This window comes from Sceloporus undulatus, chromosome 5 (genome assembly GCF_019175285.1).
Source record: "Sceloporus undulatus isolate JIND9_A2432 ecotype Alabama chromosome 5, SceUnd_v1.1, whole genome shotgun sequence".
NCBI lineage: Eukaryota > Metazoa > Chordata > Lepidosauria > Squamata > Phrynosomatidae > Sceloporus > Sceloporus undulatus.
Window position 1 is genome coordinate 138994757 of NC_056526.1, and position 15872 is coordinate 139010628.

Here is a 15872-nt window from a genome sequence, read left to right on the forward strand (position 1 = left end):
GCACTACACAGGGGATATTGATGGAGGGTATGCAAAGCAATACAGCAGAACCTGCATGTTTTTTTTAAAGTGAACATCAAAGATTGCATGGGAAGATTACCTTGTGAGGATGCAGCACCTCTTCCAATCCACTGCCCATGAGAGCAATATATGTGAAAAATGAAACGAAATGCCCAGTTTTCTTTCAGAAGCATGAGTGTTACTATGGAACTTGTTTATTTATACCAGAGCTTGAAAAGTTCCTTTTTTGAACAATGGTCTCCAGAATTCTCCTGGCCATTGACTATACTATCAGAGGGATCCTGAGAGATCCAATCAATAAAAGTAATGCTTCCAAGCATTTGACTTAACAGCAATCTACAAACAGCTTTCTAATCATTTGCAGAAAGCACATACAGCTATTTTTGTATTCATGCCCATTTTTTTTTTACCACACTAAAGACTTACACATCCATGTGTGAAGTAAACTTTTGTGACTTATCAGGGCCCTCTTCTAGATGTGTGTTTGTGTCCATGCATCAGGCAAAGGGGGTTCTTTGTTTATGATGTCATGGGACACTTTCCTTTTTCCTGTTGAAAGTGACTATCATGAGTAACACACTGGGAGTCATTACTTACAGAAAACACTGGGCTTTTAAACACACACACACACGTATGTGTATTTGAAATATGGGAACAATTGCTTCTTACTAAATGATATATACATTGCTTTGGTAGGCAAAACTGCCTTGGCTGATATCACTGCTCTCCTGAAGGAGTATACAAAATCTCCCTAAACTATAACTGTAAAATATATTGTTGTGTACCTTCAACTCATTTTTGACTTATGGTAACCCTAAGATGAACTTGTCTTGAGGTTTTCTTGGCAAGCTCTGTTTAGTGAGTTTTCTATGGCTTTCCTCTTATACTGAGAATCCTAGTGGGTTTCCATGTCAAACCTTGGACCCCGGAGTCATAGTCGAACTCCTGATGTAACCATTCTGTTAACACCCTGGGACCCAAACTGGGAAGATATAATAGCAGACCTAGTCATTACTGAAACAGATCAGTTCAAATCAATAGGATTCAAGTTAGTCATTTTTGCTGTGAATAATATACAGATTATGGTATATTAGCAAAAATATATATATTTAATTTCAGCATGTACCTCTCTAAGTGTATATTTATGGAGGAAAGAGTTAACTTGGATTGTGGCTGTGGTTTAAAACAAAACAACACATAATTTGTGGTATATTTGATTTAACTATATAGTTATTAAAGTACATTGATCCCTTATGAAAATTATAAACAAATTCATTTGTTTTTGGGTCATTCTCATGTACAGAGTACAAAAATTTAAAAATGTACAAAGATTTAATATGACAATGCTATTTGACAGTACAAATTTTAACAACATATACAGTTACAAACATGCTTTTAAAAAAGAACTGAAATTCAATATCTGCCCTAGGAGGGCTATAAATGTGTTAAAATCAGTAATGAATGCAACCAGGATGGTGAACCTTTTCAGGGCTAAGTGCCCCAACTAAATGTTTTTTTGGCACCGGGTGTTACTCAGTGCCCTGAAGAGGCAGCCGGAGGCCAGGAAAGCTCTGGGAGGAAATGTGCCTGTTCCTCCTCCTCTCCACTGGGTGCCAGGCCAAATGGCATCACGTGTCATCTCTGGGACGTGTGCCATAGGTTCGCCATCATGAGACTAGGCTGATCTGTTAAGACCCTGCTCCTGCAAAGCTCTATCAGCATTTTACTTGGCATAAGTGGAAATCCAAAGTAAGTTTCAAACTTGCTTGTAAGACTTTTCAGTTGAGGTGAGTTAGGGCCTTTTGGGGGCGGAAAAAAGGTGTCCTTTCTGCCACAGTGGTGGCTTTTTGGTGCTTCTGCAGCACCACATGTGTAAATGTCACGTTACAGAAATGCCGTGATGCTGCCTGCTGTGTGGTCAGAGGAATGGTGTGACACTGGCTTGGGGGGCGGTGTTAGGGCATGGGCATGTCACATGCCCACGCCACCTCAAAGCTGGCATTTTTTGCTGGTCTGTTTTGGCCCTTAGTGTCTGAATTTTCACCTAGATAGCAAGTGCACATCTAATGATGTCAACAGAGACCATCCTAGTCATGAAACATTGAGAAAACCGAATAACTGTAGATTTCAACATCCAATATGCAGTTTTATATAAATACTATGTGATCATATTGTTTATGAAACAATTGCTTCATTCTTGCATATTCAATCTGAGGTGTGTGTTAAAAACGTGTATAGTTAATGAAGACTTATATTACGCCAGTAGTTCTTTAAATTGACACTGCAATGGTTCTAATATAAAGTTTGTGATTTCTAGCTATTTTAGTGCTGAGCTGATGTGCAGAGAAGAATAGCATATCATATTGCATGGATGCTTCTCCAGAGTTCTCAGATGGGAGCACTTCACTTCCTGTTGTTTTCTTTCTGCTTAGACATACCCAAAACACTGGGAAAGCTTGTTCCAGAAGGCTTCTAATAAGGTTTCTGAGGATAGTTCATGGGCCCCCCTGCATAGATTCCAACAGTGCCCTCAAATTTTGTCATGTGGACTTCCCTGCATTTCTCCTTCCAGTATCTGTTAAAAACTGTATTTTGGGAGAAAAATGAAAAATATTTTTTAAAAAACCATTATACTAAGATTGTCAACATTAAAAACACACATAAGTCAATCAGTCTCTTAAATGGTGAACTTGACTGGTGAGTGCTGGTGTAGCCAAAATGGTGCCTCAAGAAAAAAAGACAGTGGTATTAACAAGCTTGAGTAAACCCCAAGGTTTGCAGAAGTTAAAGGAAAATATTCAAACAGAGTAATCCTCCCCAATAAACCAAGTTCTGTATGGTCTAGACAGGCTAAGTAGCCACAGAAAATTCACAGTCAGTGTAGAAGGCATATGCAATGTTTTGGTACGTATAACATTGTACAGTATGTTTGAAAGAGATAGGGAGGAATGAAGGCATTGGCTATCTGCCCCCATCTCTTTGGACACCCCTTTTCTTTGGATGCTTCAGTTAATAGGCATACCTAAGTTAATAAAGCCTCTGATATTGAAGCTCTTTTTTCAAAGTGTTTTCATGCCTCCCAGTCCCCCTTTTTAACTCATCTTTGTAGCTGGAAGGTTTTTGTTTTATTTTTTTTAGCAATCTGGGTGGATGGTGATGGAGAGCTGGAGAAACACAGATTTTGGGGATCTGTTTGCCACAGTGTGTCTGCCATAAACAATGCAATAAAGACTGAGCTGAGAAAGAGCAAAGATTCTTCTGTTGCTGATCCTACTGTAGCTGTTTGTGCTTGCCTACATCAGACATGGCAAGCTTCAGCTATCTCTAGAATTGCTTACTTGAACCAAACAGAAAAAGGAAAGACCAGATAACCCTGCCTCACTAGCTTTCGCCAGTATATTTAAAAAGGATAAGAGGGTAAGCTTGGCCCCCAAAAATGGAGATCATAAGAAAAGCAGATGGTGGTGAAACAAACAAACAAAAAATCTTCCCTTGATAAAATTGGGAAGAAGGTTTCAAGTATCCTCAAGAAAATCTAGGTTAAAATTATTTGTATTTATGCAAGACTTCCATGATTTTGTTGTTTTGTTTGACATGGACATACTGTTAGTTTTGAAACAAAAGTTTGCTGAAGCATGTTCAACTGCTTTTTTGTATGTGATGCAGGAACCTATTTGTGGATGTGGGTGTGGTATAGGAATCTATAAAAGTATGTTTGTGTATGTGTGTGTGTATAATTTGTAATGAATAAAAGTCTTAGCTAGAACAGTTTAGGGGTATCTGCTTAGGGCTATATATTCAAACAGTTTTATCATGTCTCCCACTTTAGAAATATATCTACATTATAAAAATCTCCTCTATCCCCAATCTTTCCAAATGATCTGTTAAAGAAATCATGCCCCAGCAATGCATCTACTTTGCCAATGAAGATATACATGTATTTCAGTACAACTAAATAACCTGAAGGTATCAGATCCTATCTGATCTAATAATAATAATAATAATAATAATAATAATAATAATAATAATATTTATTTGTATTCCGCCTCTCCCATTTGAAGATTGAGTTGAGTAAGTTTGGAAGCTAAGCAGGGTCAGACCTGGTTAATACTTGGATGGGAGACTGCCAATAAATGCCAGCTGCTGTGGGCTACATTTCAGAGGAAGGAACTGGCAAAACACCCTCTAAGGATTCCTTGTCTAAGAAAACAGACTTGAAGGCATATATGTATGCTCATGCACACACTCCTCTGCATTGATAACTTCTGAACTGAAGTTTTAAGTCACAGCAATACTTAGAAACATGAGGACTGAATGAAAAAATTGATTGGAGGGCAGAATTCTTATTTATGATGGGGGCAATGCCCCTGTTGCCACACATTTTCAGTAAGAACTGATGTTTGGGAACAATTAAACTTCATACAAAGTCTTAAACAGGAGCAATTGACTTTCTGGCCATGGTAGGGCAGGGTTACAATTACCTTTGCATCATTAGGATAATGGCATCTGTCTGATGGCAAGGCACTTTAAAATAGGATAGTGAAAATGTTCCTGTTATCTGAGGAAGTTACTTATATTCATTTATCTTCCTGAGTTGCTCCCCTCATGCCAGCCCTGCTTTGTACTGTATAGCTTGGCCTGTTTTTAAGACTACACTTGTCTAAAGGAAATTGGGAGTCATTCAGTTCTGCTCACATCTGGTGCACCAGAAAGGACTTTTAAATGCAGCATGGAAAGGCTTGCTTGCACTCATTGATTTGGATCAGGGACAAACAGAATACATTTCCCCAACTACCCTTCCCCCATTTTGTTTAGAAACCAGTTAAATAGGTACACTATTCAAACAACATCTGTGGCTTGTAGATGCATATGAGGAGACTAAAAGTCTGGCTGTGCTCGACTGAGACCCTTGAGAGGGTAATACGTGAGCAAACAAGCAAACGGTGGGATGCTCGGTGGGCTTTGTTTCTTAGGCAGGTGGAAAGCTTACTATGAATGTGGGAATGGGATTTATTTAGAGTCTTCTGCCAAGCTTTCTATTTAACATCTGGCTCAGTTCCTGTTATTAACAAAAGTTTTTCTTATCAATAAAAAAGGAATATTGCATACATAGGCCTGAATCCTGAGTTAGCCCTGACTAAACTAGATCCACTAAATCAATGGAGCTTACACATCTGTTGACTTACCAAGTTACTGTTGATTCAGTGCAGCTACTCTAGCTGGGACTAATGTTTCACGTTAGTTCGAGAACAGCCCTAAGGTTAATCTGTTCTTACCAGAAATGAACTAATATGTTCTGTGCTGAACTGAGTATACATGGTAGGCCTTGGGACTACACACAACCACATTTCATACTGAGCCTGGGAAAGTTCATTTTCAGTAGTACAGCTCCTAGATTCTTCCAGACAAAATGGCTGGGGGTTTGTGGGACTTGCAGCCCAAAAAAAGGAACCTTTCCAAGCTCATCCAAGGGTTTGTCCTGAGATACACTGAAGATGGGCTGAAGCATACCAGTAGTGAATGAGTGGGCCAGTGAGGCAAGGAAGCCAATCTACATCTTAGTATGAACTTTGAAGTTGCTATTCAAGGGGCTGAGCCCTATAGGTTCAGCACACTGATGCCCTACTGACCAATTAAGAATTATGGGCAGAACTAAGATATACCTTCACCAGTTCAGCACCTTCTAGATATGTTGGCCCACAACTCCCAATATCTCTAGCCAGCATATCTGGGAGAAAGCTGATAAAGGATCTATAAATGCTTCTTGCTTATGAATATTCATAGTCCAGAATATGGTCAGCTTGAAAAAAATGTATGGACTCCATACATTATTATTATTATGCTTTATTTATATAGCACTGTAGACTTGCACAGCGCTTTACATACAAACAATAAAATACATGAGTCACATTCTTTGTTGCTGTGTATCTTCAAGTAGTTTCTGATTCATGGTGACCCTAAGGTGATCCTATCACAGGGTTTTCTGGGGCTGAGACTATGTGACTTGTCCAAAGTCACCCAGTGGATTTCCATGGTTGAGCAGGGATTCAAACCCTGGACTTCAGAGGCATAGTCTGATGCTGAAATCACTACTCCACTTGGCACCCTCTTTACTAACCCACATACTATTGCTTACCAGATCCAAATCACTATGTGAAGCAATTCACTAGGAAATCTTTACAGGCATGTCTAAATATCTGAAGCCCAATGCAACCCTTTCCGGGCTTGTCTCAAAAACCATTCTGCTGTTCAAGATGATTTCTCTCAGCCAGGTTATAGTAAAGAGCATGTGTTTCCATTCATGTCATTTTGTTATGAGCAAGCAATTCCCCAAACGAAACTAACTACAAAATAGCTTTTAGTCTTGCAAAGAGATATTGTGTAAAAGGAGAAGGGGGGGGCTGCCTAAGTGCATATTTATCACCTAGGCTCTACAGTAGTAACTTAAACACATTATATTTCAGGGTACATTAGAGATTGTCTATGCACAGTTATGCAATAATGGAAGTGAAGAAAGAGGAAAGAGTGACAGAATCATTTGCCTTCCTCCAAATTCACAATTCCACTGTGCTCATAAATTCATATTTGCTGGAGGACTTGATGCTATTCATTTGGCCAGTAGATCTTGAGCATACATATACTCTAAATATATATAGTATTTAATGCTGTTAGGTACAATCCCTAACAATTATGCTTTTCTTTTGGAAAAGTCATTATGAAGCTGCTGGCAAGGCTTTTAAATAGATATGCTATTTATAGCCTAACACGTGTAGGGTTTCCCAGAGGTAGCTCCTCAGAGGGCATTCTGAAGGTAATAAATGTGCTTGCCTCTGAATCACTGAATTTCTACACCAATTTCTTACCAATTGCAGGGATGGTCAGGCTTCGTGTTTGTGAAAAACCTAACAAACCTAGTTTTTTAAAAAACAAAAAGTTACTGTTATGGATTATGACTCCCTAAAGCTGGCATAGTCAGTTTGGACTTGGACTAAAAATTTAAAATTTGGACCAAAATCCCCAAGTCATAAGTTGTCACAAGTCAACCTGATCATACACAACAGCAACGAAGAAGAATGGCTAGCACTTGGTATCACTTTGTGTATATATTTATGTCTACAAGTTGACTTATGGTGAACCGTTGAATTTTCTAAGGTTTTCTTAAGCAATGGATATTCAGAGTTGGTTTGCCATTGCCTTCCTCTGAAATGCAGCCTGCAGAATCTGGTATTCCTTGGTGATCCCCCAACTATGTAAAGCCTTCAGGGTATTTAGGGCTTTTTCCTGGTACCAATGGTATATTAGATACTTGTCGTAGCATGCCAGACTTTGACAAAGCTGAGCAGTCCACGGGTTGTAGGATTACAACTCTCATCGTGTGCGTATACTGCAGCAGCTGAATGCAGCAGCTAAAAAAGCCAATATGATCCTAGGCTACATCAATAGGAGTGTAGTGTCTAGACTGAAGGAAGTAATAGTGCCACTATTCTCCTTTGCTCAGACCTCATCTGGAATATTGTGTACAGTTAGAGTGTGTCCAGAGGAGGGTGACCAAAATGATGAAAATTCTGGAAACCATGCCCTATGAGGAGCAGCTTAGGTAGCTGAGTTTGTTTAGCCTGGGGAAGAGAAAGTTAAGAAGAGACATGATAACCATGTTCAAATATTCGAAGGGATGTCTCATTGGGGATGGTGTCATATTGGGGATAGAACAAGCTTGTTTACTGCTGCTCTAGAGACTAGGTCACATAGCAATGGATTCAAGCTATTGGAAAAGAAATTCCACTCAACTTTAGAAAGAAATTCCTGATGGTAAGAGCTGTTCAACAGCTCTTACACTGCCTTAGAGAGTGGTGGAGTCTCCTTCTTTGGAGGTTTTTAAACAGAGTCTGGATGGCCACATGCTGGGAGTGCTTTGATTATGCAGGCGGTTTGACTGGATAGCAATTGTAGTCTCTTCCAATTCTATGGGGGAAAATCAAAGATTTAAACTGTCATTATCCCGTGAAAATTGCATGATCGCAATGAAGATTTTCACACACATCATGATTAAAGAGGACTTATCCCAGCAATAACCAGGTAATAACCAGCAACAAATCATTCACAGGATTTCCTAGTTGTTGCTGGGATAAGACCTCTTTAATTGGAACATCATGTGATTTTCAAGGAATAATAACAGTTTAAACCCCTGATTTTCCCTGTGTGATAAAGTCCTATGATTCTGTGTCGAACAATGACAGCCAATACTGAGAAATGCTGGGAGTTACAACCCAGTAAACTCTGGAGGGTCATACATTTCCCAGACCTGTAAAATAACACATCTGCTTGCTGCAAGAATGTCATTTTCTCTCAGCTTCTGCATAGACAGAATGATAAAAAAAAAGAGAGAGAGAGAGAGTCAGGGCACTGGCAGAAATTTTGTACTCATTTAATCCAATTGCTTAGAAAAGGTAAAACTGTCCTTGAAGGAGAACTGTTGTTTCTTAAAGGCATTCACTTTTGATTAGTTTTACTCTTTCTAAGGAGATGACTCTCTAAGGAAAATTGATGCTATAACATCTGTCACTCTTTAGTTATCACAATTGAAGTCTGTGCCATTATCCACATATAACAGAGGATGTTGCCAGATTCAAAGCTATCAGCTACATGTTTTATTCATCTACAAATGGTAGGCTTTCCCACAAAGGACCTTAGCATCCATTTTCAGTCTTCTCTTGGTATATATAAACGTTTTACCTGTAAGTTCCTAAAATGTCTCAGGGAAGAGTGGGAATTGTATTGGCCCTGATATGTTGTTTGACTGCAGTCCCCAACATCCTTCATCGTTGGCTGTCCTGGCTAGGACTGCTGAGAGTCACAGTCCAACAACATCTAAAGGGCTGCCAAATTTCCACATATAGCTGCCATGTTGCTATCATAGACAACAGACCCTAGCTGGGAATCATGTTACTCTTTAGAGGATGTTGAACTGCACTTACCAGTATCCCTCACCATGGATGATTCTGGTTAGGGATAATGGGAGTTGTGTTCCAGCAGCTATAGAGCACTAATATTTTGCATATTTTGTTATTCACCCCTACAGTCATTTTTGCTGTTATTTGCCTTCAAGGTGATTATGACTTATGGTGACCTATCACAGGCTTTTCTTGATAAGAGTTATTCAGAAGTGGCTTGTCATTGCATTCCTCTAAAAGCCAAAGGCACCCAATGAATTTTTGTGGCTGAGCAGAGATTTGAATCCTGGCCTCCCAGGATCTGTGTCCAATGCTCAAACCACTGCACCATGCAGGCTCTGAAATGTAAGTTTCAGAAAGGGAAAAATGCACAAATGTAGTCTTTCCTGCTCCCTCATACTTAATTTTTCATGTTTTACCTGATGAAGAAGTCTAGAGAGATGGCACACACTTTTTGTCTTCTTTTGATTTATTAGCCCAACAAAGGTATTACTAGTGGATTTTGGCCAGTGCAGCTACCTCTGTTTTTTATAGCAACCTAAAATATATGAGCTTTCAGCACCACAGTCTGCTTGTGACTCTTTTGAGTAGAATGCTGTACATTGGCAACAGATGGCTTCAATTTCAATGGGAATGTGAATCTGTTCTGGGTTTTAGTCCAAATTTAAAGGACCTAAATAATATATGGGCCCTATCCTCAAAATATGGGTGGTGTAGTGATTTGAGTGGTGGGCTATGACTCTGGAAGCCTGAGTTTGAATCCCTGCTTAGCCATGGAAACCCACTGATTGACCTTGGATGAGTCACACACTCTCAGCCCCAGAAAACCACATGATAGATTCGCCCTAGGGTCACCATGAGTTGGAAACAACTTGAAGGCACACAACAACAGCAGCAGCAGCAGCAGCAAACCTAGGCCAGCTCATTTGAAGTTGAGATTAAAACTAGGGACAAGATGTTCTTCCCATGACAAATGTGTCATCCTAAATAGGCCCTTACTAGCTATTTCAAAACTGGATTCTACTTTTTGCTTTTTGACTGCTTTTAGGAAACTTTAAAAACTATTTTAAAGTGTTTTTTTTAAATATTGTTATCTTTGTATTGTTTTACAGTAATTGGTTTTTATTTGTTCATCAACTCAGGGGAGCTGTTCTGGGCAAGGAAGCAATACAGAAATACTTAGAATAAAAATAATAACAACATACAGTTGTAATGCTATGAATCTACTTTTAATGTCATGGCAACATTCTATGGAATCCTGGACTTTGCAGCCGAGGGAAGGGCATTTAAAATTCTAAGCCAAACAAATCCAGTGCCCCAGCAAACTACAAACCCCAGCATTTCATAAGATGCAGTCATGGCTGTTAAAGTAGGCTCACAGTACTACAATTATGTAGTATGAAAGGGCCCTGTATCAACCTTTGACCTGCTGATGTTCTTCAGCATTATTGGTTTGGGATGTTTAGAAGTTGTAATCCAACACAACGAGAGGGCATCAGCTTTTCTGAGCAGCCCCCACATGCTTCTTGTCATAGGCTTTATCCATCTGATTTTAACAGAGACATTTGGATGGGAAGGCTTCTACCTGAGGGAGGCCCAGTTTAGATCTCAGTGTGATGAAATAGTTGCTGCTTCCTATGAGAGGCAGGCGGAAACATTGGCCACTGGCTTGTAGAAAACTGTAGCAGGATGTCAAATAAGTCTCATTCTCTGTGCAACTTCAGAGGGTAAAATAATTGACAGAGAGCCCAGTGCTACTCACTCGTTTGGAACCATGCCCTGGAGTTCACATAAAACAAGTACTTTTATTGTGCTGCCTTCCCTTGAGTTCATTCCCCCCCCTCCTGTCGCTCCCTCCTCCTTGCTCTATTTTCAGAGCAAATAAAATCACAAAGAATGGTTGCCAAAGGAAATTGTTTGTGGTTGAGGTTAGCAATTTATAAAAATAAAATAAAATAAACCAATGTCCCCTAAACTGGAAATCAAAGCATAATTTAAACGTGGGTATATTTTGGAGAATCCATTCAGTTAGCTGCATTGAGTTCCCAAGCAAAGCTCCATGGGACAGTTGTGTCTTGCTGGCGCCAGATTTTATTACCAAACATTCAGGACCAACCCCTTGCCTAAATTTATCTCAGGCACTGTAGAATTTCTGGTACCTCAGGGGAAGGGCACTCGGGAATGAAGAGGCATGCATCTCCTGTGGGAACAGAGATGTCTGTGCAGTTTTCGTCTTGAGGCCAGGTTAGCTGGAAGGCAGGAGAGAGAATGTTGAAAGAGCAAGAGATCAAAATGAATCACAGGTAAACCAGGACCAGTTGCTACTTGGTGTCCAATGTATTTGATAAAGTCTGCTTGCTACAAGATCTCATTTCCCTTACTAGCAGTTATACAGACAGAAATCCTATTAAGTTAATACATTCATTTTTATACTAACCAATACAATTTCTAAAAACATACATCAGAGGCTCTCTAGCAGCAAAGCTGCCTTCTTCCAGAAGCAATGTAATAACTAATTATAACACTGGTGTTACATAATAATCTATAGAATAATAACCATTTGCTAGATTAGAATGAACTGCAAAGCCTTCTGTTGCCTATATTCAACACAAATGATCCATTCAAAATAGTGCAATCCTAAGCAGATCTACTTAGAAGTCAGTCCACCTGATGGAATTTACTTCTGAGTAACCATGTGCAGAATTTCTCTGTAAGGCTGCAACCCTATACTCGCCTGAGGTAAAGTTCTATTGTGTTCAGGGTAGTTTGCTCCCAGGCCAATAGATATAGCAGTACTTCTTAAAGCTTATAATCTTAAAGGTATTAGAGAGTTAGACCCATGAATACAACTAGGCTTATTTCTGAGTGCTCTTGTACATGTTGCTAAAAAATGTAGCGGGCCCTTGGTTGGTTTGATTCCAAATCCATGGATGCTAAAGTCCCATTATATGCAGTGCTAGAATAAAATGGTGTCCCTTATATATAATGGCAAAATCAAGATCTGCTTTTTGGATTTAAAAAAATATATATTCGAGTCATGGTTTTTTGAATCCATGGGATATGGAGGACTGACCATATGTGTGAATATCTATCTTCCACTATCTCTCTATTTCTCTATATGGCCGGATTGTATTAGATGGTGTTGAATACATTAAATCAAACAGCTGGATGGAAGAAGCCATTAAGAAAATCCTAATGCTATCAATCTTCCTTTGCATCAGTTGCAATTTCTGTTCTGATTATATCTTGCAGTACATACTGTGTAAGGAGGTAGTTTCTTTGAAATGAGTGGGAAATGTGGGAGCAAACCCTTCAAATGTGCATAATGGAATAAGAGGGCTGGGCTCCCACCAAAACCTAGCCAAGCACAACAGTGCTTGAAAACAAAAGAGCAAATGCATTTGTACCCAGTGTATGACTGTTTGGTGTTGATCAGAGTCATAAAAGATAGCAATTGCTAATTGTATAAAGGGAGTTCCCTGAAAAAGATGAGCCAAGCTTGTCCAAAAAGGCAATCTGATGCTCTTAACCTTCCTTGTTTAACTGAAGAGGAGGGTCACTACAACCTAAACTGGTTCCAATCTAATTTTTCAGAAACTCAGTAGGTGGGCAGGCAAGATTCTCCTTGCCACCAACTCCATCTCTGGAATAATAATATAGCTGGCCCTCCATATCCTACAGATCCACTGGTTCAAGCATCCATGGCTTGGAAATATTTTTAAAAATCCAAAAAAGGTAACAATGATTTTGCCATTTAATATAATTGTATTGAAGATCCAGGGATATTGGTATCCACAGGGGGTCTAGGAAACAAACCCCAGTGCATACCAAGGGCTCATTGTAGTAAAATTGTGGTGAAGCTTTATGTCCAGATTTTTTTCACCTGCACCTCCCATCAGACTCACCTAGCATGTCCTTTGGGACGTGATTGTACAGCTGCAGTTCTATAGAACTGCATGGCCAAAGGTTCTTTGCTCTGGCATATGTGCTGTGTGTTTGGACACTTAGGGAAGGAAATGATCTGTAAATTCTAAGTAATGGTAGGGCATTTGTAATCCTTTAGATGCTGGAAAGGTGTGGGGCAGAGTGGGTTTTGATGTGGGGAGTACTTCCATCCAAGCTCAGCTCTGAGGCACGCAGGATGGCCCTTGCAAACTGGTGCCCCTCTGTTTCCCAAGAAAGTTGCAGAGCTAAGAGGATTTTGGATTCCTCAAATCCAAAAGAAATAGTACTTTTTAGGGTGGCTAGACCTACTGTTGGGAATAGTAGGATGGATAGACAGTTACTTTGGTCCTGAGTGACTCTTTTGCAATCTTTCAGGCATAAAATTGTTGAAGCAAGCCTAGGAGCAATTTGACCCAAGCCCCACATCAGCTTCTATACCTAATGTCCTTGCCCCCCATTGTCCATCAGAGCTCTTGGGATCTTGACTAAATGTCTACAAAGGGAGCATGAACAGATGCTCCTCCCCCATACGCTGGAGAGCAGGGTTTCCAGGATATGATCTCCAAGAGCTTTCAGAATAAATACTAAGTCCATGTGTATCCATTCTGATATCCCGTTTTCCCCATAGATAAAGTGCGTCCCCTTCAGCTGTCATTATACGGATTTATTAGTGCAAGAAAAGGCAGGCTGACATTATAGCTAATTGCGTGTTTTTTTAATGCTATTTTTGTCAAGAGGACTTGAAAGGTATATTACCACCAGCTGCTGCTCAGGAAATGCTTGGGTTTTGCCAAAGGCTGAAATCCACCTCAAGCTATTTGTTCCAGAGTTATATCAGTAAACTTAATGAAACTATGGCAGAGTTAGTGGTCTGGGGATGTCAATTTTAATCAGAAAGGTGAATCTCTTTATTGAAAGATATGCTAGAGGGACAGCTATTCTGCAAGTATCTTGTGCTTTTAGAGGGTAGAAGCGTTAGAATTTCATCCTTTGCACTTTCAAATCCTGGCATACATTTGTTGAGAACTGTAGATATCTAGAATGCACTTCTGACTCAGGAAAGAAAAATGAAGTTGAATGCTTAAAAATCCCCCCACCCAAGAAAACGGTAGTTAAGTAAAGCCACCCCTAAAAAGCACTGAAGCAAGGTATATTAACCAAGGAGCATTCATGATTTCTAATGAAAAATGGGAAAGCAACTGTATTGTAGGCACAAATACAATACACACACACACATAAATATTTGTATTTGTTCAACCTGCATCACACAAGCCTTGTTCTAGCTTGCTCATGGTCATACACATGAATTTGATAGGTCTAAAATCTTCACTTTACATTTCTGTGCTTGCTTTAAAACATCAATAGCAACCTAGGCAAATATAGCATTTAAAGAAAGTGTTTCATTCTTTACAAACAGACCCACACAGTGTCAGAGCTGCAGGGATAGTTAATTCTTAAATAGCCATCCTCTAATGAGAAGGGAAAAAAAGCTTAATCCGAAAAGGGGCAGGCAGATGTAGCACCTATTAATTCACTGTTCTTGTGGCTTTTAATAATATTGGAAAGAGACTCCAAACATAGCTACCACAGAAGCACACAGATATACAAACGTATACATAGTATAAGGAAGCAGTGTCAAAAGAGCAAGTGAGAGAACATCTTCAAAGTCCAAGTCCTTACCTGGCCTCTGTCCATTGATCAGGAGCACCCCAGCCAGGAGTAGAAACCAGGTCAGAAGGAGCTGCTGGAATCTCATGTTGCAGGCAGGCACCCACCCTGTATGGATCCAATATTTATAACACTTGCAGCAAACAAGACACCCTTCCGGAAATGTATCTGCAGTGTCTCTTGCTCAGCTCACATTCTAAAGACAAGCTTCAGCAGAGAGCTGCCAGCTGCCTCTTTCTAGCAAGGTTAATGATCATAGAAGACAAGGTGACTGTTCTTGCACTCTGGCCAGTGGTGGCTCCCTGTGTTCCCCTCCTCTTCTTCCTCTTCTTTTTTCTTTCTTTTGTCACTCCCACTCCCCCCCCCCCAATAAGCAAACAACAGGAAAGGGAGGGAGGGAAACCCCCTGTAAACTGCAGCTTCTGTCAACCTCTGTGGAACAAGAAGCCCTGTGAACAATGGTTCAACTTCCCATTCCATTCAACACCAGGCGAGGATCAAATATGCAAAATGAGTGATAGTCTTCCTCCTCCCATTTGCAACTGTTTATGCTTTGCTGCCTTTGCCTATATTGGCCCCACATGTGAGAAAAAGCAGTGCAAGGGACAGGAAGCCTGTCCTTTTGTCCTGCTCTGAAAAGGGCCTGCTTAACAGCAGTAAAAGCATTGGGGACCCCCCCTGTTGTTGCCATCCCCTCTACCTCTTTTTTCAATTAGCTGTAAAGTAGCATCTATTGAAAATGTTTGCAAGGGAGGGGAAATGGGAGCTGCTCAATCTACCTTTTTTTTTGGTAGCACCAAGCAGGTTGCTGTTTACTTTTTTTAAACAGGGACCAAAATATCTTGGCTAGTATTGTACATATAGTATTTTATGGCTTTTGAGACTTGACAAAATAGGTATTGGCTGTAGGGATGTCCATGAGCCATTTTCCCAGAAAGAAGAATAAAATTAACACTGTCTCTAAATCATAATTCATATTTTACTTAGACTCACCACATCTGTCAAAATGTTATATCTACATCATGACATCCTTATCAGATTGTTTGATGCTAGGATGATATATATAGAGATATGTCATACAAGAGCCAGCATGATACAGTGGTTTGAATGTGGCACTAGGAAAAATGGACATGAGGTTTCAAATCTCCACTCAGCCATAGAATCCCACTTGGTGACCTGACTAAGTCACATTTCTCAGTCTAGAAGGAAGGTAATGCCAAACCTCACTGAATAAAGCGCATCATAAATCAAAGTCAAATTGAAGGGACATAATAGCAACAAGGGATA

General features: G+C 39.9%; 1 protein-coding gene across 4 annotated transcripts; it reads right to left on the reverse strand.

Moving 5' to 3' along the window:
* Nucleotides 1–1583: 1583 nt before the first annotated feature.
* On the reverse strand, nt 1584–14971 carry APELA (apelin receptor early endogenous ligand). Of its 4 annotated transcripts, XR_006104059.1 has the most exons (4): nt 14598–14969; nt 11132–11221; nt 8324–8374; nt 1584–2606 (listed from the first exon to the last, which is right to left on the reverse strand). XR_006104059.1 is itself a non-coding variant. In XM_042468224.1 (3 exons), exons 1-2 carry the CDS (start codon nt 14671–14673, stop codon nt 11133–11135), a joined length of 165 nt encoding a protein of 54 aa, XP_042324158.1. In that variant the 5' UTR covers nt 14674–14951; the 3' UTR covers nt 1584–2606; nt 11132. The 4 variants fall into 4 exon arrangements, 3 of the variants coding, with proteins under 3 accessions (XP_042324158.1, XP_042324160.1, XP_042324159.1); XM_042468224.1 differs by lacking the exon at nt 8324–8374 and having other exon boundaries at nt 14598–14951; XM_042468226.1 differs by lacking the exons at nt 1584–2606; nt 8324–8374 and adding an exon at nt 7552–7983 and having other exon boundaries at nt 14598–14971.
* Between the last annotated feature and the right edge of the window lie 901 nt (nt 14972–15872).

Coding starts and splice junctions, on each gene's coding strand:
- APELA (XM_042468224.1), bottom strand. CDS start 14,673: ATGAGATTCCAGCAGCTCCTTCTGACCTGGTTTCTACTCCTGGCTGGG. Junction 11,222..14,597: donor GATCAATGGACAGAGGCCAG/GTAAGGACTTGG, acceptor CCTGCCTTCCAG/CTAACCTGGCCTCAAGACGA.